The sequence below is a fragment of the Morchella sextelata genome (genome assembly GCF_020137385.1).
Source record: "Morchella sextelata strain SCLS chromosome Unknown scls_1, whole genome shotgun sequence".
NCBI lineage: Eukaryota > Fungi > Ascomycota > Pezizomycetes > Pezizales > Morchellaceae > Morchella > Morchella sextelata.
The window spans coordinates 2,709,625-2,729,236 of NW_025408616.1; the positions used below are offsets into that span (position 1 = coordinate 2,709,625).

Sequence of the window (19,612 nt, forward strand, 5' to 3'; positions counted from 1 at the left end):
CCGTTTTCCCTCTCCAAATCACCCGGAGACCACCAGCACCACCACCGCTACCTCCTCCCTCTACATATTGCGTACTTGCCGGTTTGCTTGCTTGTTCAGAGCCCGATTCTAAACTCAGTGACGTCTCAGAAACATCACGGCAGCCCCGGCGAATCAAACGTTGTGTCCTCCCGGATCTCAAAACGCCAAGTGTGTATCTTTAAAACCAGGGCAACGACAACGAAAAAAAAAAAAAAAAAAAAAAAAAATACACTTCGATGACACGCATGCGCATACATCCTTACCTGGGCCCTGCGCTGGGAATCGTACCAATGTTTGTTCGTCGCTCGATTGGGGATCAGGACTCGGAGCGGCTGAAATGGGGCGAGTGATTTTCTGTGAATGGAGAAGATGGATTCGGATATCATAATGGGAAAGAAACTTTCGCTAATGAAACAACTGAGGTTTAGAGTGCTTAGTATAACGCTCGGGTCTGGTAACTGGAGCTGGGGTAGTTTACACCGGAAGTGCGAACTCTAAGCAAGACAACCCTGGCTTAAATATCACCACTACTACCACGAAACCTATTACTGTTAAGCAGCAGCGATAATAATTAAGGGAGATAACGCAATACGACTGCCCGGTAAACAAAAACCCCGTGTTTCGACCGTAACACACATGCAACTTTCAAACCTTCCCAACCTTCCCAACCAGGGATGTCTCTAACATACACCGGAAAATCCCAGCAGAGATACCTATATCTCTGCGATATATTACGATGATCATCTACCTTACTAACAATGAGGTCTCAGATGGCGCTACTAAAACGTTGTCTTGACGACAACAATGGCCCGAACCTTATCGACTTCCGCATCCGGAAGTGACAACAGTTTTGAGAAAACGAACCCGGAAACGAACCGACGTTTCGCTGCGCGCGGGTGGACAAGCTGGTCTTGGGTATGGGAATGGAGCTTTTTTATGGTCCTCATGAAGCTTTATCGCTTGCCTTGGCGTTTTCCCCCTCGCTATAATATGGATGTCTAGGTCCCGGCCCATTTGAACGCAAACCACCAATCTAGGGTTGACGTTCTCAAAACTGGAGACTGCAAGGGGGTTAGTAATCTACTAAATGTGGTTTTCGGCGGAGCTGCAAGCATAATCCACGAACCCGGTACAAAAGTACAGAACCAAGGCCTATCCAGAAAGGCTGGATAGCGGTTCTGGTTTAAACCACTTTGGGATTTGAGATAATCTCCACATTATATCAAATCAGGGAACATCAACCGGACCTGGATATCAAGAGAAACAGAACTTAGCAGAAGAAGGCCGCACCGCTAAATGCGATATTGCAATTCCCAATTCCGGATCCGGCATGACGACTCTGGACAAAATGCAAAGCCAGGTCACTACTGTGCGGGTATCTACAGCTGTTGTGTAGAGCGCTCACGGTAAACTACCACATGACATGTCGGCCAGGCATATATATATATGATAGGTACTCAGCACTATGTGGAGTTGCAATCGGATACTGGGTAGCAAACTACGAATACTGGAATGAAGCCGTGTTTGAAAAGTCGGTATGCATGCAGTACTACATGCAGTAGTGAAATACTCATATTGCATTATCAACCCTACAAGTATTTTGCCCTTTCGAGACGTAAAATATGTGGCCAGACTAATCGAATGAGGCACTCATTATTGAAACTCTCAATGCCTGCAATACTGTAGAAACCAGGCATCATAGCCGCCAGCCTGAAAGCTTATAGCTAACCTGACCACCCGTCAGCAGCTGTATTTCCCCAGACAAGTTTCCGCACGCACGCACACCCACCCACCCACTACTGACAAGCTTTCCGCAATGAGCTGACCATGATCACCCTCGGCCCTGGAGATCAGGGTTCCGGGGAAGCTAATCCCTGAAGGGCACAGCGGAAAAGGGGCTGTTTGTGACACTTGGTGTGCTGCTAAGAACGTGGCGTCGCTGTAGCTGATTGGCCGCTAGTCGGGTTTGGCCGAGGTGTGTCTGGATCGGCCTTAGCTGGCCTGCGCTCACACTCTCATATAGGAATATTTATATATAGAGGATTAACCCTCTGATCTTTCCTTTGTTCATCGATCTCCCCCCCGTCCCCCTCCCCCTCCTTCTCCCCCTTCCCTCCTTCCTTCTTTGGGTCGGAGACTTCCACTCGTTTGAATTAATCCCAGCCCTAGAGACCCCACCATGCTGTACCGAAACACAGCAGTCCTCATCTTCCCCCTCGTGGTCCTCACCTGGTACCTCATCTCCCGCTCCTGGCCAACCCTCTCACAGAGCACCCTCCACCCCGCCCCCCTCCACGCCGACACCGTCCCCGTCGCCATCAGCTACGGCACCGGCTCCCTCCTCGCCCCGCCACCGACCCCCCCACCCTCCCCCTACGACCCCAGCAAGCACGCCTACGTCTTCTACGCCACGAACAGCGCCTACGCCTGCTCCGCCATCGTCAACTTCCACCGCCTCAAGCACAACCTCAACACAACCGTCCCGGGCATCCTCCTCGCCTCCTCCGGCGTCTCAAACTCCACCCTCTCCGCCGCCCGCACGGCGGGACTGGAGGTCATCCGCGACGAGCCCCCGCCGCTCGCTCCCGGCGGCGTCGTATACTACTCCCAGGTCCTGCTGAAGCTGCGCGCGCTCAATCTCAGGGCCGTGAAGCCGCAGCTGCGCAGGATTATTGTGATGGATGCGGACCAGCTCATACTGAAGAATCTGGACCATCTGTTTGCGCTGCCCGAGGCGGAGATTGCGGCGCCGCTGGCGTACTGGCAGGAGGGGAGTAGTGTGACGACGACGCTGATGGTTGCGGAGCTGTCGGACCAGTTGTGGGGCATTGTAGATGAGGCGATAAAGGGTATTAGGACGGATGAGTATGATATGGATCTGGTGAATAGGGTGTTTGGGAAGCGGCTCATGGTGCTCCCCGGGAGGTACTGTACGTTGAATAGTCATTGGGAGTCGCTGGATCTGCCGGGGTGGTTTGAGGGCGGGACGGCGACGAGGCCGGCGCAGAATGGGGAGCAGCTGGACAGGCTGTATGAGATGGCCGAGGTGGTGCACTTTACGGCGATGGGGAAGCCATGGGATGTGGTGGGCGGGAATGTGGGCGTGACGAGGCCGACGGCGCATCCGCTGTTGGGCGGCATGTTTGTGGAGTGGAGGACGACGGCGGATGAGGTGTGTGGGCGGGTGCCGCATGATTGATTAATAGGGATTGGATGGGGGCGGGTTCTTTATGGGGTGGTGTATATTCTGGTACATAGTTGGTTACTGGCGTGCCCAGGTGCTGTGGCATTCATGTGTTTATTTATTAATCCGGCAGAGAATATATCTAATATTACCAATTCACAATTTCTGGGGTGAGAAAGTCGTGCGAGTGATTAGCAGTGAGGCTTGGCATATGCATAGAGGTCAATCCATGCATGGCGACTAGCTAGCCAGCCTCTGAAATGTGTTTTCGGGATTATAGGGTACGCAGCTTGCAGCGTTAATTGAAATTGTAGTTTCTTGGGTTCGGCCTATCAGATAAACCAATTTCGCAATGGCTTCATTGCGTAGTGAAGCTTCTGTCTTTCCCAACTTCGTTTCTCTTCTCCATCAGTAAGGTCGTTCGCCATGTAATACACACAGCTAGCCCACCGCCGTTTAACGCAGCAGTGATCTCTATCAATGGTAGGCCGGCTAGTGTATGGTAGTTTCACTCCACTCTATGGCTTTTTGTAGAGACAAGTAGTGCTTTTACTAGACTTCGAGTTTGGGGAGATGGTGGCAAGTGGAATAGAACAATTGATCAAACCCATCGATCACTAGCAAGGAGATTAAACTCGGAGGCGCGTTTTTAAATAATGCTATCCGCGCCGAGTCCGTGCCATCCTAATGTAACAATTGTTCCCAGAATGCAGATCTTTTTTTGTCTTTGTCAGCAGGCTACCGGGATCCCGGCCGAGTGATGTCTGGTGAACCATATCCTTCCACTTGTGAGATCTCGATAGTGAAACCTAGACATCATATACAGTGTCTCGTAAGGGCTAGAGACTGCGGGTGGAGCTCAGACAGATAAAGTCCATGTCTAGTAAAATTGTATATAATTTAGTTGACAATCGGCATACAAGCTGCCTAACTCCGGATCCAATGATATCGCATCTTGTCCTAGTGGACTCAAGATGCAGGACCACCAACTCATCACAGAAGCTGGTATTATCTCCAGCTGTACTGCGGTGAGCTAAGCAAGCCATGACTATGGAAACCATCGTCATCGCAGTGGGAAGCCCTGTTTATTCTGCCGACTTTCAGTCGCCGAGAAGCGGTGCTATCGCCGGGCAAATTGGGCTTCTCGGGACCAGCTGCTGTTGGTAATAGTCAAACAACACCACAGCGCTAAGAGCTGCAACTCGCAGTGGGCTTCCCGCGGTCGGCGAGTACTTATGTATATCCCGGATGCATCGCAGTCAATTGATCACCCCACCATCCAATCGTCTCTGCACTACTAGGTGTGGCTATAGAGATGGCTATCTCCGTCGGGCTATATAGAATACTCACCCGGGCCTCTGCGTGGTTGGCTCATGAGGTGGTGTTTGGTATCATTCTTCCTGGTCTAGCGGGTGAAGGAAACGGTGCTTGTCAAGAGATGGAACTGACAGACCCTAACTCTATCTCTGCACGTGTCCTGGGCTCATCCTTTCGTGTCTTAGGGAAAGTTCGAGTCCTGGGGGTAGCATTTCTTGTAGGTGGAGCGTTTTTGTTTTGTATTCTAGTGTTTTTTTGAAGGGAAGAGGATATTATCGACGTACTCTGCGGGCCCGGGGCGCCTGGACCCCTATCGTTGCCAACGTTACCCGTCCAACCGCCACGGGATTCTACGCCAACGGCGACCAACAACCACCATTGATAATAGGATACATTCAGGAGAGACACAGCCCAAAACATCAGAAAAAAAGAGAAAAATCACTCCTGGAAGCCAAACCTAGCGTTGGAGCTCTAATTGGGAGATATATAGTACCGAGTGATACCTTGTGATTTAGCTGGCAACATCACGTCAACCACTACATGATATCGCAGATGGCAGAGCTGATTAATTCTTCGTTATGGGCCTCTCTGTCGAGAAGGTCGTCTGGGAATATTCTGCATGCGCCACGCGGTGTGGCGCAGGCAGGTCGATTGACTCGGGAGTTGGTGATACGAGGACTGATGGCCAGTGGGTCAAAGGCCAGCTCACATTAGAGACTACTGTGCACTTAGTAGCTAGTGCGTCTTTCTCTCATTTCCCTTTACTCTCTTATAATGCATTCAGTTGAGCTCCTATACTTTGTGAGCCTAGCTTGAACCTGTATCTATCATTCCCGCAGAACCAAAACCTATACTGAACTCCTGTTTCGCTCCAAAATGGACAAGATATACATACCCCCTGGCTAGGCGATAGTGATATATGTCACTAGTGTTGGCTAGAGGGTTGATACGTCCTACATGCCAGGCGGACAGCCAGTACAAGCCTAACCATGCCCCAGGAAACTGACAAAAGATGCTAGATGTTAGGTATTAGCGTCCTATGTGCATAATGCACCGTCTGGACCGGAAGGCTACCTATGGTCGAATATATATCATAGTAAAGACGACTTTATAAAGACTGTGAGATGGGTAACTGTGTATGCATGTAGCCAGCCGATTGGTTCTACATCTCTACTTTTCTGAACACTATAGATGCAGAAATCTGGTGGGAGGAGCGTTATATCACAGACACATTAAGAGCGCGGAGAGTAGGGCAATCATCATTAGTCCCTCCTCCCCTTCTATCCATATCTACACCGATCTATGTCTCTATGATAGTCGTGAGTCCCTACCTCTATTTCCCAGACGGGGCAGAATACTCCCGAAACTAAGGACCTGAACAAACAGTCGTTTCTAACGTTCCCAATAGTGGTATCTAGATGTGTCCTCATAGTCAGTCAGTAAACCATTCACTCATGAACCAATTCACCAATACCAATTAACCACTCCACCTCACCGCACAATATACTCAGACTTGCCTTTAACCCATCACCGCTCCCCCCATCTCCTTTCTCCTCTACTTGCACCCCGCCGCCGCCGCCGCCAGTACTAGTTCTGGAGAGGTTACCGGATGAAACCATACCCACGCAGCTAGTGCTGCAATAGTGAACGTAGTAGCAGCGCAGCAGCAGACGGACAGACAGGCTGAAAGACAGCCGGAGAAGAAGAAAATGGAGGTCGGGCCTTTAACCCAAGGCCCGAAGCAGAGCTCAAAAGTATCTGGTCTCATCATATATAGTTTTGCCCCCCCCCCCGGGGGCCCTTCCTAAAAACAAACAAAAAAAAAAAACAAGTTCAGAAGAGGGAAAACAAACCTAACAATCCCCCAAGACCCCCGTCCCCTTCACCCGCCCCTTCTCCATCTTCGCACTCCGACACCCAAACTGCACCGCCCTCTTCTTCTCCCCCGCCACCCCGCCCATCCCCATGCTGCCCGCCAACCCCCGCAAAAGCGCCTTATCCCGCTTGCCCCCCACCCGGGCGGCAACACACCACCCCACCACGCGCTCGTCGAGAAACGGATACCGCGCCTCACGCCCCCAGTGCGAGAGCACGCGGTCGTCGCGGCCGAGATTGCGCTGGCCCAGCCGCGACAGGTCGAGCTGGAGCTCGGCGATGAGGCCGGCGGTCCCGGACCGGCGGTGCGCGGTGAGGTGCCGCGTGTACCCGCCGAGGAGCTCGTCGGCGCCGAGCCCGGAGAGGAGGATTCGCGATGGTGTCGTGTAAGAGGGAGAGGAGGTGTCTGGGGTGTGTGAGATGCTGCGGGAGGCGAAATAGAAGGCCAGCGCGATGGAGAGGTCCATTTCGGTGTTGTGCGGGTGCATGAGGGAGATTACGGTGGCGCGGTGGGCGTGCAGTGTGGGCTGCGGGATGTTGATGGCGTGGAAGCGCCATGGACGCGGGCAGACGGAGAGTAGTTCGGCGTGCGATTTGCGGCCGGTGAGGCGGTCGGGGCAGAGCTCGTAGGTGTCTGGCTGCGCTTCGGGGGTCTCTGTCTCTGGGAGAGGTTCTTCTGGGGCCTCCGTCTCTGCTTTTATCTCTGCTTCGGGTTCTGGCTCTGGACCATCCGTATGCTGCCCCTTATACTGCCCTTTCTTGGGCTTCTTCTTCTTTGCCTTCTTAGGCTCCTGTGCACTGACTTTCCGCGCATCAATAACCCTCGGATTCTCAAATGCAACATTCAGCAGATCCACGGGCTCCCCCGGGGGCAAGCACTCATGCACGATCCTGGCCAGTACCGTACAGTCCAACCCTCCCGAGAACAGGATCGCCAGCCTCACGCCCCCCTCCCCGCGAAAAGGGATGTCCCGGACACGGGTGTTGACGCTCTCCTTTAAGATTTGTCCGAACTCTTCGATCTCTGAGGAGGTTGGGGGTGAGTCTGCCTCGGCGGAGGTGGAGGCGGCGGAGGTGTCGAGCTTGCCGAAAGGCATTTTCTGGTGGGTGTTAGTAGGCTGGTATAGGGGGCGGTGAGGGGGAAAAGAGAGGGGGGAATACCATATACCTGCTCCCCGCCGTCACATCTTCCTCCCACGCCCACGGCACCACGCCGGTCTCTCCACCGCCGACGAGAACCCACCGAAGCCCATCTGCATCCACCTCACTCCACCCATGCCCGTCACCAACACTGGCGACTACGAGCCCGCGCTCTCCATCGTTCTTCCACAGCAGACTCCGCCGCCCGAGTGCGTCTCGCCCATACCAGAGGCGCCCCGCAACAGCATCCCAATACACCATCGCCCAGGGGCCCTCAACGCGCTCCATCACGGCAGGAACGTCTTCCCCGCCGGCCAGCAGAAGCTGGAAGATGGCAGCGCCGTCGTTGACGCCAGGCTCCAGGGGGGAGCCATTGACGCGCCAGGCTTCGCCGTTCCAGCAGAGGACGGAGCCGGTGCTGGGGTCGACGAGGGGTTGGGGTGTTGTGGTGTCGGTGGGCCCGCGCAGGGAGAGCACGGAGGAGGTGAACGTGAGCGTGTGGGTGTGGGTGGCATGGTGCGTGTGGTGCGTGTGTGTGAGGTCGGGCCCGCGCTGGGAGATGCGGGTTGTGAGTGTTTCTGAGGGGGAGGGGGAGGGGGAGGAAGGGGAGGGGGAGAGGGAGGAAGGGGAGGGGGAGAGGGAGGAAGAGGAGGGGGAGGGGGAGGGTCGAAGGGTGAAGAGGATCCCGCACATTGCGGGTGTGGAGGCGGTGTTTATATAGGGAGAGGGGTGCGGTGCCGAGTGTTGGGGTGGGCAACAACGGCATTGTGCGATAAGCAGGCCCCAGGTCGTCCGTAGCGAGCGCGATAACAAACACCCCGCCACCCCGCCACACCGCTCCCGACAGCATAGAAACAAGCCCGCACCCGCACCCGCAGACAGCAGACAGCAGCCCCAACATGCGTCTCAACCTGCACACCTCGCTCCCCCCGCACCCGGACTGCGCCTGGTCCGTCGCCGTGCACCCCACGCTCCCGCTCCTCGCCAGCGCCTCCTCCGACCGCACCTCCCGCGTCTCGTCCCTGCTCACATACACGCCGCTCTCCACGCTCGACGGCGGCCACAAGCGCTCCATCCGCGCCCTCGCCTGGCAGCCCAACGCCTCCCCCTCCGCACAGTCCTCCACCCTCGCCACGGGCTCCTTCGATGCCACCGCGGGCATCTGGCACCGCGCCTCCTCAACCTCCGAGTCCGCGGACTGGGACTTTGCCGTTGTCCTCGACGGCCACGAGAACGAGATCAAGAGCGTCGCCTGGAGCGCCGGCGGGAACTACCTGGCGACGTGTAGCCGCGATAAGACGGTGTGGGTGTGGGAGGAGCTCGGCGACGACAACTTCGAGACCGTCGCGGTGCTGCAGGAGCACACGCAGGATGTCAAGTGCGTCGCATGGCATCCCAGCGAGCTGTTACTGGCGAGTGGCAGCTACGACGACACCATCAGGCTGTGGCGCGAGGACGTGGACGACTGGGTGTGCTGCTGCGTGCTCGAGGGGCACGAGAGCACTGTCTGGTGCGTGCAGTTCGAGAAGACGCAGAAGGAGGGGGGCGGCGCCAGGTTGGTGAGCTGCTCGGACGACGGCAGTGTCAGGGTGTGGAGGAGGACGGGGAGGACGGGGGAGCAGGCCAGGGCTATTCCGAGTATTTTGAGGGGGAGGCAGATCGAGGAGACGTGGGTGCTCGAGTCGATATTGCCCAAGGTCCACACGAGGGCTGTGTATTCTGTCTCGTGGAGTGGCATCAGTGGGCGCATTGTGAGCTGTGGTGGGGATGGGAGGATCGTGGTGTATGAGGAGGTGCCGCGGACGGAGAAGGAGGGGGAGGAGCAGAAGGCTGAGGGGGAGGAATCAAAGACGGAGTGGAAGGTCGTGGCCGAGTTTGAGGGCGCGCATGGCGTGTATGAGGTCAATTGCGTGGCGTGGAGTAAGCGCTGGGATAAGGACCGGAGGAGCGACGATGAGGAGATCATCGTGAGCTGTGGGGACGATGGGGCGGTGAATGTCTGGGAGCTGGTGGAGTAGAGTAATGGGTTGGTAGATAGACCGGTAGACTCCTAGGTAGGTAGATTGATAGATAAAGCCGGTCTGGAAAAAGTCTTTTGTGTTTTGTTTGAGCTTCAGTAGTATCTGCCGGTGAGCTGTAGTGGTGATTCGTAGTATCTGGTGAGCTTCAGTAATAATTCATAGCTAGCTGAGAAGGGGATTGAGAGCCTGTTTATAATCACAGAGATTCGGGCTTCGTGATCATTTCACCGAGTTGCCTCTGAGCAAAGCTTCCAAGGTATGTCAATGATCGATCTAGACACTGATGTCTATTGAGCTGTAATTGAATGCGTACATGTAGTTTACACCAATAAACCACTGTCCGGACTCGCCAAGCTAGCGCGGAATCCAAATACTTCTCAGCCAGGCCATGCAAGAGCACTAAGGCAATTGAAGCGTGTGGTTGAATGGCCTAGAAGAATACATAAGCTAGAAACGTATACTCGGCCAGCTTTGGTGGATGCTACTGAACAATAGCCTCTTAGGTGGTGTTCCTGATGGGTGGTTCTGGCCTGTTTTCTTGTCTAATGGGTGGGCTGCGGACATATCTACGATATATGTATATGTCACTCATCATAATACTATTTACTAATTCTTGAATGCGCTCTATCAGTAATTTGCTAGTAGACAATGAATGGAGCTGATCCCCGGCCCTACAATCTACGTAACTATAGACCGCCCACAAGACCACTACTAATCACTTCTACCAGACCAAGACCATCACATTCACAGCTACTATCAAAGCACAATCATGGGTATTCTAATTCTTTTTTTTTCCATACCACGAATCCTCACTACAGAAATGACCACAGAAATGACTGTATAGAATCAGCGATACGGAACGAGGAAACAGTAGTAGATCACATTAACTTTTCCACCCCACCCCTAACCCTACCGAATCCTACCCCACAATCATTGACCCTAATCCTCCATCTCATCATCCCCCTCCCCCTCCTGCTCCACACCCCTCCTCACACCGCCCACAAACAGCTCCACCTGGTCCGTGCCCGACGCTTCCTCGCCGGGCCCCAGCGGCACCTGCAGACTGTCGGCGACGCCGCGCAGTGCGCCGTCTCGTAGCGCCACTGTCAGGCTCACGCAGCTCTGCGCGAACTGCGGGCTCTGCAGGACGCGCCGGATGATGTCGCGTTTTTGGGAGTCGGTGGCGTTGCGCGGGATGAGGGCTGGGGGAAGGTTGGCGCAGAGTTGGTCGAGGGAGGCGGCGGGGAGGGTGGAGAGGAGGGAGACGGTGGTGGTGGTGCTGAGGAGGTCGTGCAGGCTGAGGGTGGGGGTTTGTTGGCCGTAGCGGGAGGGGCCGGCGCCGCTGGAGTTGGGGGGCGCGTTGCCGACGTTGATGGAGGAGATGAGGGATTTGAGGAAGTCGTTGGGGTTGGAGGATGGTGAGGTTGTGCTGAAGGGGTTGGGGGAGTCTCTGGTGGTGGGCCGGTCAGTGGGGGTTTTCACGTTACAGGGCACACGGGTGGATGGAGAGGTGGGGAGACATAAGGCTCCTCAGATGTACAGTTGAGGCGCTATAGCGGCCGTATATTCGCCATTAAATCACACGTCCGTAACCCACAGGAAACTGATGTCCTTTTTGATCTCGAGAATTCTGAACAACCAATTTTTGTCGGGCCAGCCCCGCGTGGGAAAGGAAGAAAACAGTGGAAAGGAGAAAAGATGATACAGTGCACCAATTCCCATAAAAAAAATGAAATGTAAAAAAACAAGAAACAGAAACAGCTTGCGGGGCAAAAATCGAAGAAATGCAGATTCATGGGGCAGCACTCAGGGAGGGGAGACCTACGCCCTGCCACCATCAGCACCGCCCCTTCTGCTAGCGTTTCCCTCCTCCTCAATATCGTCACTTCCTAGCTCGGCGTCTGGGTCACCCATCTCGTCATCCTCGTCCTCGACACCCTGGAGGATGTTGTTGATTGTTTCACCCCATCGGCGGTCACGGTTGGACCAATGGCCAGGGTTGCCGTCGGATTCAGACTTTGACTGGAGCCAGAAGAAGTGACGCTGAGATGAGGATGTGAACTTGAGGACAAAGACACGGCCAGTGGTGCAGGCGGTGTACGGGGTGAAGGTGACGTCTTGTGGGAAGATGATCAGGTCGTCCTCAGCTTGGGGCTGGGTGGCAGAACGACGTCTCCAGCAGAAGTGGAGAAGATCTAGCAGAGATGTCAGCAATAACCCCAGAAGCTTAAGCAGGAGAAATATGATGATAATACCATCCTCAACGCTGTTGTAGATGTAAAGAAGACCAGGCTCTGGTGAGGGAATGATCCGGGTACCCTAGGAATTGTCAGCATCGAGAGAGAGCTACGGGTAGATAAAAGTGGCAACTCACAACTTGGGAACATTTTCCGGCTTTGATCGAAATGAGAGGCCTTACTGCAGACATGATGGTTGTGTATGGTGGGGTTGTAGTTGATGGAGATGAAGATGAGGTTTGGGGGGGGGGGGGGGGAAGCATACAGTAAAGTAGAGCTCTGGTTTGGGTGTTCGTTACCCTCCCCGCGCCAAGAGATTAGATGTAAGGCCACGGATAGCGTCACGTATGAGGAAATCAAGAATCAAGATCCGGCCAGATCAAGGGTAGATTGATCTTATCGCTCAACGATCCAATGCTAGAGGTGTATGTAATATTGAGCTAGATTGCACCTAAGGAAATAGGTACATGTATCCTATCTCAGCATCCACGCACTACAGAAGGTCATGTCGTGAGTGTGATGGCCTGGACGGGTATGTATCAGACGTATCGCAGATTTGGCCTTGACGGATCCACAAGATCTAGCTGCCCTCAACGCTCACTATGACAGCTTGGCACTAGTTACTGAGTATAAAAAGCTTTGGTAAGAGCGACAGACGCATTCCCATGGATACACGCACGACCCAAGAGCTAGAGCAGGTAAGGTATCGTAGGGAGGCAGCGGTGCACACTGCTGGATATATATAGATTGACCAACCATGTATCCACCAGTCACAAAAGATCCTCTTGTGCTTTTCCGTGCTCTGTGCGTGTGTGGTGGGTGTGTTCCTTACAGACAGACGAACGTTCCCCTGGGTACAGCACTGTAGGGCTACGGCTTGAGTGAGGTACAGACCCGAATATTAATCGTCGCAAGCCCAAATATTAAATCTCTCTCTCTCCCATCCCTAATCCCACACCCACGCGCGACGAGGGCAAAAAAGAAGAGCAGGCACGGAGAAGGGCAAACGCCAGGTCACATGCCCACACGCGATCCGTGAAGAGCGACAGCCACAGCAACCTCGTTGTATCTGCCCCGACTGCCCTTGTTCTCAGGTCCCGTCGCGGCTCCCTCCACGACCTTTTCATTTTCCATATCGATACCCCCCCTCGACTCCTCCACTCCCGCCCCCCCCCCATCTCCGCCCCCCCCCCATCCTTCCTCTCTGCGCAACAATTCTCCTCTGCCACAACCGATCCACTGGCAGACAGAGGAATACCCCTTCCTTCCTTCCCTAGCCCGCGTCCCCAAGTAACGCGCGCTCATTGAATATTCTGGTCCCCCCCCTGCACTCCTCTCCAACCCTAACCTCAGCCACCCGCTTCCATCCTTTCATTCCATCCAAACTCTACCACCCATTCACTCACTCTCTCTCACATCCACCACCCCCACCTCAACAATCAATAATAAACAACCTTTTTCCCACCCCCCCACCCCCTCTCTCACCATCCCATAATCCTCCTGTACGGTCAACATGAAGCCTCCACAAGCTTGCATGACCACATACCCTGCGCGCTTGCAGACATTTTCAACCGCGCTCATAACGCCCGCTGGTCCCACGCCCACAGGCCCCGCTGGAACCCCCTCGGCAGCAGAGCGGTCGTCTGGCAGAACGAAGCGCGGGAACCAGGTGGTCAGTTATGCCGAGGTGGACGGTGACGATGACTTTGAAAACGATGCGGAATCACGGGCTGCGATAATGGCCGGTCAAGCCGCCGGAGGTCCCCCAGGGGCAATTGGGAGTTTTCCTGGAGTGGAAACAATCAAGAGACCGGTACAACTGCATCCAAAGCTAGTACAGCAAAGATATATATCTGATGTACACAGGTACTACTACCACTACAACTGCCCTTCTCTCCTCCCCCCCCCCCCCCCTCTCCCCCTCTGCTCCCCTCCCAGAAAACGAGTCCTAACCACACAAACAAACACCCAGAACGGAGCATCAGTTGCTCTCTGCATCGGCATTACCTACGGTGCTGATTCCTATACGACTTGACATCGACCTCGAACCTCCATCGCGAGGCCGCCTCCACGACAGCTTTCTGTGGAACTTGCACGAGGTCCTGATCACCCCCGACACTTTCGCACTCACCACCTGCCTCGACCTCGATCTCCCAATACAGCCCTACGCTAGCATCATCTCCACCTCGATCCGGGACCAAATCTCCGAGTATGCCCCTGTCGCCACAATCTCCCTTCCCGAGGGCTCGGGCGAGATGCGCGTCGTCTGCAACCTGAACGTCAACCTCGGCGAGCGCGTCTACGCGGACAAGTTCGAATGGGACCTCGCCGGCTCGCTGACACCCGAGTACTTTGCGCGCGGCGTTGCGCGCGACTTGGGCCTCTCGGGCGAGTTCATCCCGGCGATCGCGCACGCGATCCACGAGTTCTGCCTGCAGAAGAAGAAGGACCTCTGCGAGACTGGGGTGACGCCGGATCTGGAGAACGATGCTCATCGCACGGATGTGGAGGCGGGGTGGCGCCTCGATCTGGAGTCGCTCGGCGCGGACTGGGAGAGTCGGGTGGAGACTCTGACCCGTGAGGAGATTGAGAAGCGGGAAGGCGACCGCGAGAGGGAGATCCGGAGGCTTAGGCGAGACACTGCGCGTCTGGGCGGGGGCGGGTCGTTAATGCCGTTGGTGTGGGGCGCGACTGTGCAGGGCGATGTTGAGGAGCAGATGGGCCGTGGTAGCAGGGTCAAGAGGAAACGGCAGAGGAGTTTGTCGCCTGGGCCGACTGGAAGGGGGACGCCGAGTAGGAGCGCTGCGCCACAGAGTAATGGGGTTTCTAATGGCGGGCTGAACGAATGGGAAAAACAAAATTGGAGATGTGCTTGGTGTGGCGTATCTGGCACTGGTACATGGGGCGTCCGCGAAGGTCCAGAAGGACAGAAGGTACGCACATCCTTAATATCTTAATATGCTCTTGATAAGGATACATAAACTAATAACTTTAATAGACATTATGTTTTAATTGTGGAACAGCATACGCCGAAACTGCACAACTACCTGAATGGTCAAAAGGACTACACGCTTACGCGCAGCAGCGGCAATAGGGCTATCATTAACTAACTACAGGGGGGGGAAAAAACCAAAATGTCACGGAAAAACTTACAACCGGGAGGAAGGGGCATGGTAGGACGGGTGGGGAATGGTGTTATTCTTTTTTTTCTTCCTTTTTCCCTTTTTTCTCTTTCTTCCCTTGCTTCTTCAGTGCGACTGGTAGACATATCTTTACTAAAAAAGTACTACTTAATTAACTTATCGTTGGCTATCTATCCTCTCTTCCACCCCTCCCCCTTTTACCACTTCTTCTTCTTCTTTCTTCTTCTACTTCTTCTGATTCTTCTTGGGTCTTCCTTCTGTTGTATTGGAGACTTGGCTTACGATATTCTCTTCTGTTCTGTCCTGATGTTTGAAACACTTTTGGCCACTTTCTTCTCTCTTCTGCTTTATCTGGGGGTCTCGATTTTCATTTCCATCTTTTCTTTTCTCTACTTTTTCTCTTCTTCTTCCACCCTACACGGGGGCCGGTTCAGGATGTGTCTGTGTGTGTGTGTGTGTGCGTCTGGTTCTTCGTTATTACCTTCTAAAGAGGCTTTTACATCTTCTGCGCGAAATTACGCTCTTCGTTCTCGTTGTCTTTTTCTTCCCGTTCCTGCCGTTCTGGGTCCTCTTCTCCTTCTGTACGGGCGAGGGGTTAGGTGGCGCGCGGGGGGACGAGGGGGTGCCCGGTGCGGTACTGCGTGGTTTTGGTGCGGTGCGGTCACGATTAGATGGCTAGCTAGCTAGAGAGGGAATGAAGGAGGGGGAATGGGCAAGTTGTACGATAGTCGGGTTGGGGGGGGGGGGGTAGGTTAGTCTGCGGAAAAAATAAAGAAGAGAAAAATTTATGGGCTTTTGGTGTTGTGGTCATTGTGATGGTTGAGTGAGTGCGCGGAAGTCGGAGAGAGGGTCAATATGCGCCGAGGACTGCCGTCATGGTTTGTCGTTTTCTTGACGGGAGGATGGTGATTCGTCTGGTATGAGCTTGATGTGGTGATCATGGATTATCACTCGGTGATGTAGTGTGTAGTCCGGTGGTAAAACTAGGGTTTGGAACGGCAGTAGAAACAATTTTTTTGGTTCTGCGGAGGGTTCCGGAGTTGGGGTTTTGTTAGTGCCCGTTGAGTAGTACCGAGGTTGATAGCTTAGGGATTAAAGGTTGGCCCACAGCTGGAAAAACTGTAATTGTAAGCGTGGAGGTAAGCCTACTCGACTAGCTGGCTCTTGCTCGGTATGTGCTAGTGGACACGACAGCCGAAGAAGTGGTTGGCGCGCGCGGCTGGTCACAGCAAATCACTCGCTCGCAACATTAAATCTTGACAATTATTTAATTACCAAATTTAGCTATTCTAAACTTTAAAATACATTCTAAGAAAGGAAATGTGTCAAGTTATCTACCCATATGCACCCGCCCTTCATTCCCGTTCGCCCATGAATCAATCGGTATCCCACTTGATATCGTACACATACGTCGGCTCTGTTTTACTGTTCAGCGCCTCCAAGCTCTGCGCATATCCGTCCACTCCCGGCATCTTGGTGTGGCTCCAGAAGATGCTGGAGATGTTCGCCGTCGGGCTGAGACCCTCTAGCGAAATTCCGGTCTTGCCCTTGCTCCAGACGGTGGTATCTCTGACCCGAATCTTCGACACGGGCCCGGCACCGTCCGACGCGGCCGGTGTGCCGTCGGGCTTGTCGGTGATGATGAATCCGAGCCAAGTGCTGCGGCCCTCGAGCTCCATGGTGATGCGCTCGACTTGCATGAGCTTGAATGTCACGTCTTTGATGTAGGATGTTCCCCACTGTTTTTCATTAGTACTACTCTATATCCGGGATGCTAAATGAAGGGGAGGTGCTTACAGCGTGATGGATTCCAAGTCCGACGGCGGCATCATAGACAACGCCGTTCTGGAAGGTTATGTTCAAGTGGGGCATCTGCACTCCCTGGCCAATCTTGAACGCGAAGCATCTCGTCCACGAAAGATTGTCGTCGAAAAGCACGTTCTGCACCGCCCTCGCTGCAGGAAGGACGTCGTTGTATTTCGGGAAGATCTTGGTGTACGCCTTGGTCGAGTACGGGTCGTCGAGCGAGATTGCGATCGTGTGCCTCACAACAACGTCCACGCTCTCAAGAACATCAATTCCGTCGTTCTCACTCATCCACAGGGAGTTGAACCACTTGATGTTCTGGAACAAGAGGTTCTGCGACCTCATGGGAATGGTCGACCAGGATGAGGATTCCTTGATGACGATTCCGTCGACCATGAAGTGGCTTGTGGCGATGGGGACGAGGATGTTGTTGTTGATCTTTCCAACGTTGGTGCCGTATTTGCCGTTTCCGTCGAGAGTTCCACGACCATAGACCTTGATGTTGGTGCTGTTAAAGTCGGTGCGGATCCACCATGTTACGTCGCGGCCCTGGGAGCTCTTGTACCAGTGCAGGGTGTAGTCCGACTTCACACCCGTGAAGCGTAGAAACGACCCGGCTTCGAGGTACAGCTCCGTGTTGGACTTGAGGACAATGTTACCGATGAGATAGAGACCTTTGGGGACGTATACGGTTACTCTGGCCGGCAAGCCGCTGACGCCATTACTTTTGGCCGCCGCCCAATCTGCCGCCGCTGTGTCAATTGCACTTTGTAGAGCAGTTGTCGAGAGCTCTGATCCTGTTGGGTCTGCATTGAAGGGTTTCGAGAGGATGTTGTAGACGTACGAGGCGGACTTCACGGGCTTGTTGGTCTCGAGCTTGTCGGCGGCAATGACCAGTTCTTTGAGGTTTCCGATCTGGACAATGAGGTATTCGTCGCTGGGGATGGTGAAGGAGACGCAGCCGGTCGATTTTGTGGGCGTGATGCCGAGCTTCTTAGGCGAGATGCGGACGTTGGTGAGGTCGGTGTCGTCGGGGATGGTGATTGCGATCCAGGTGGGCTTGCTGTCCATGGAGAAGTGGGCATAGTCGTATTCATAAAATTGCATCACGGGGATATCGGTAGACCCTACATTGAGGTTGAACAAGGTTGAGCTGTTGTAGATGGAGGGGAAAGTGTAGGCTGCGATACTGCCCGCTATCGGGGCGACGCTGGGAACGGGGCAACCCATTGTGCTGGTGGGATTGATCAATGAGGTTAATGATCAATAGAGCTAATTGTGGTAGCTGTGAAGCCCTTTAATCCGGGGGGGGGGGGATCAGGGCGTATTTAAACGCCGTGGATCATGATATATCCGGAACCAAATAGTAGAAATATATTACCGCATGTATTAACACATTGGTAGCTAGGGACTACATGGTTGTTACTAGTAGGCTGTGCTACACATGCACATCAAACATTCCAAAAACACGGACGAATGGTCTGTTTTGTAGCGCGCATTCTACAAGGAGTTAGTTGGCCTTGCAGTACGTCTACCAATAGTAGAAGAAAGCAATATCAAAGAACCTGGGTGATCCCTCATTTTTCTGCGGAGGCTCCGGTGAGTCCGGGTCCTAGAACCCCCTAGGGCTATTGAAAGTACCAAGACTTATTAGCATCATGCCCGGTGTGACAGCAGAAATTATAAGAGGTTAGATCTGGTTACTGGGGTAGCAGAGAGGTTGGCACTCACATTCCTCAGGCCGGATCGGTAATAATATGTGGAGTGGAACGTTTAACAATTTCCAACAGAGGGTAAGCTTCAAGATGTTCCACAAAAGTAGAATGACTGTGCAGGAAATTAAAGGATTCCAAGTCAATCCTGGTTTTAGTGTAGTAGAGTAGCTGCGCCACTGTCAGTCATATTCAACTAAGAGGAAATCCTTTCTTGGCATAAGGCGATATACATGCATGTCAACTACTGAGCCGTTTAACTGCAGATAGTTGGTAGTTGAAGTATCTAATGGAGTTCAAACTGGGCATCCGTGTCTAGGGTTTTGTATGAGCCGCTTGGAGGGGGAAGGAGTGATTGGGGGGCCTTGAGTGTAGATAGGTTAAATCAGCACATACTTCATCTTATCGGATGCCACGAACTAGACTTCAGTACCGCCGCGGTATTCTAGGGTTCGGATTTGTAATTCGGCACTTTATAATCGACAAATCTCGTAATGGTATAATATCTGCTACATCCCCTTTTGGCACTATAGTGTAGGAAGCTTTGTCGAGCGGTAATTGATGGTATCGAAGGTAAGACACAAACCCCCAAATTTCGCTCCATTTTGACCAAGAGAAGCTCACAATATAGATACATATATCGCATGTGATCATGAGCCATTGTTTACCGTTAGCAAGTATGCTATCTCAGGTCGACTGTGGTATCGTTCAGTGGGCCCGGCGCTGCCTGGCTCGAGCTTTCTGAATCTGGTCGAATCAGTAGGAACCAGCAGGAATTTTGAACAAGATAGCCGCGCCATTCCTAGTACTAAAATTACTAATAAGAACGGAAAGAATAGAGAATAGTTATATAGTATTCGGAGACCTCGTGCGGAATGGATTAGTTAGTCAGGTGTCCGCGGCGGGTTGATGGTGCATAATTTATATATAGCAAGCATCCAGATTGGTGCTTCCCGCTGCCATCCCTCTCATCCTCTGACAACGCCTCGTCAACACCGCCAAGACTTGACGAGAGCGGGGTATCCTCTCTAATAAAGACTTTTCTTTGGCTTCACCACCAAAGATTAGTCGCACCGATCCTTTTCCTCCCATGACTCGGGTCACATAAAAAGGAGTGACATTTCGCACGATCGCCTGGAGAGCCTTCGTCAACCTC

The 19,612-nt window shown here is 53.5% G+C and overlaps 6 protein-coding genes across 6 annotated transcripts; 3 read left to right on the forward strand and 3 right to left on the reverse strand.

Moving 5' to 3' along the window:
* Positions 1 to 2,200: 2,200 nt before the first annotated feature.
* On the forward strand, positions 2,201 to 3,220 carry H6S33_000700 (uncharacterized protein; the record flags this gene model as incomplete). Its single annotated transcript, XM_044832107.1, has 1 exon — positions 2,201 to 3,220. One exon carries the CDS (start codon positions 2,201 to 2,203, stop codon positions 3,218 to 3,220), a length of 1,020 nt encoding a protein of 339 aa, XP_044700259.1.
* Positions 3,221 to 6,375: 3,155 nt separating this feature from the next.
* Positions 6,376 to 8,230, reverse strand: H6S33_000701 (uncharacterized protein; the record flags this gene model as incomplete). The annotated part of the gene is made up of 2 exons (XM_044832108.1): positions 6,376 to 7,497; positions 7,559 to 8,230. 2 exons carry the CDS (start codon positions 8,228 to 8,230, stop codon positions 6,376 to 6,378), a joined length of 1,794 nt encoding a protein of 597 aa, XP_044700260.1.
* Positions 8,231 to 8,436: 206 nt separating this feature from the next.
* On the forward strand, positions 8,437 to 9,555 carry H6S33_000702 (uncharacterized protein; the record flags this gene model as incomplete). The annotated part of the gene is made up of 1 exon (XM_044832109.1): positions 8,437 to 9,555. The coding sequence occupies one exon, from the start codon at positions 8,437 to 8,439 to the stop codon at positions 9,553 to 9,555; it is 1,119 nt and encodes a 372-aa protein (XP_044700261.1).
* A 942-nt stretch (positions 9,556 to 10,497) lies between these two features.
* Positions 10,498 to 11,986, reverse strand: H6S33_000703 (uncharacterized protein; the record flags this gene model as incomplete). Its single annotated transcript, XM_044832110.1, has 4 exons — positions 10,498 to 11,008; positions 11,384 to 11,753; positions 11,814 to 11,877; positions 11,933 to 11,986. 4 exons carry the CDS (start codon positions 11,984 to 11,986, stop codon positions 10,498 to 10,500), a joined length of 999 nt encoding a protein of 332 aa, XP_044700262.1.
* A 1,322-nt stretch (positions 11,987 to 13,308) lies between these two features.
* On the forward strand, positions 13,309 to 14,889 carry H6S33_000704 (uncharacterized protein; the record flags this gene model as incomplete). The annotated part of the gene is made up of 3 exons (XM_044832111.1): positions 13,309 to 13,661; positions 13,768 to 14,728; positions 14,794 to 14,889. 3 exons carry the CDS (start codon positions 13,309 to 13,311, stop codon positions 14,887 to 14,889), a joined length of 1,410 nt encoding a protein of 469 aa, XP_044700263.1.
* A 1,425-nt stretch (positions 14,890 to 16,314) lies between these two features.
* Positions 16,315 to 17,974, reverse strand: H6S33_000705 (uncharacterized protein; the record flags this gene model as incomplete). Its single annotated transcript, XM_044832112.1, has 2 exons — positions 16,315 to 16,677; positions 16,736 to 17,974. 2 exons carry the CDS (start codon positions 17,972 to 17,974, stop codon positions 16,315 to 16,317), a joined length of 1,602 nt encoding a protein of 533 aa, XP_044700264.1.
* Between the last annotated feature and the right edge of the window lie 1,638 nt (positions 17,975 to 19,612).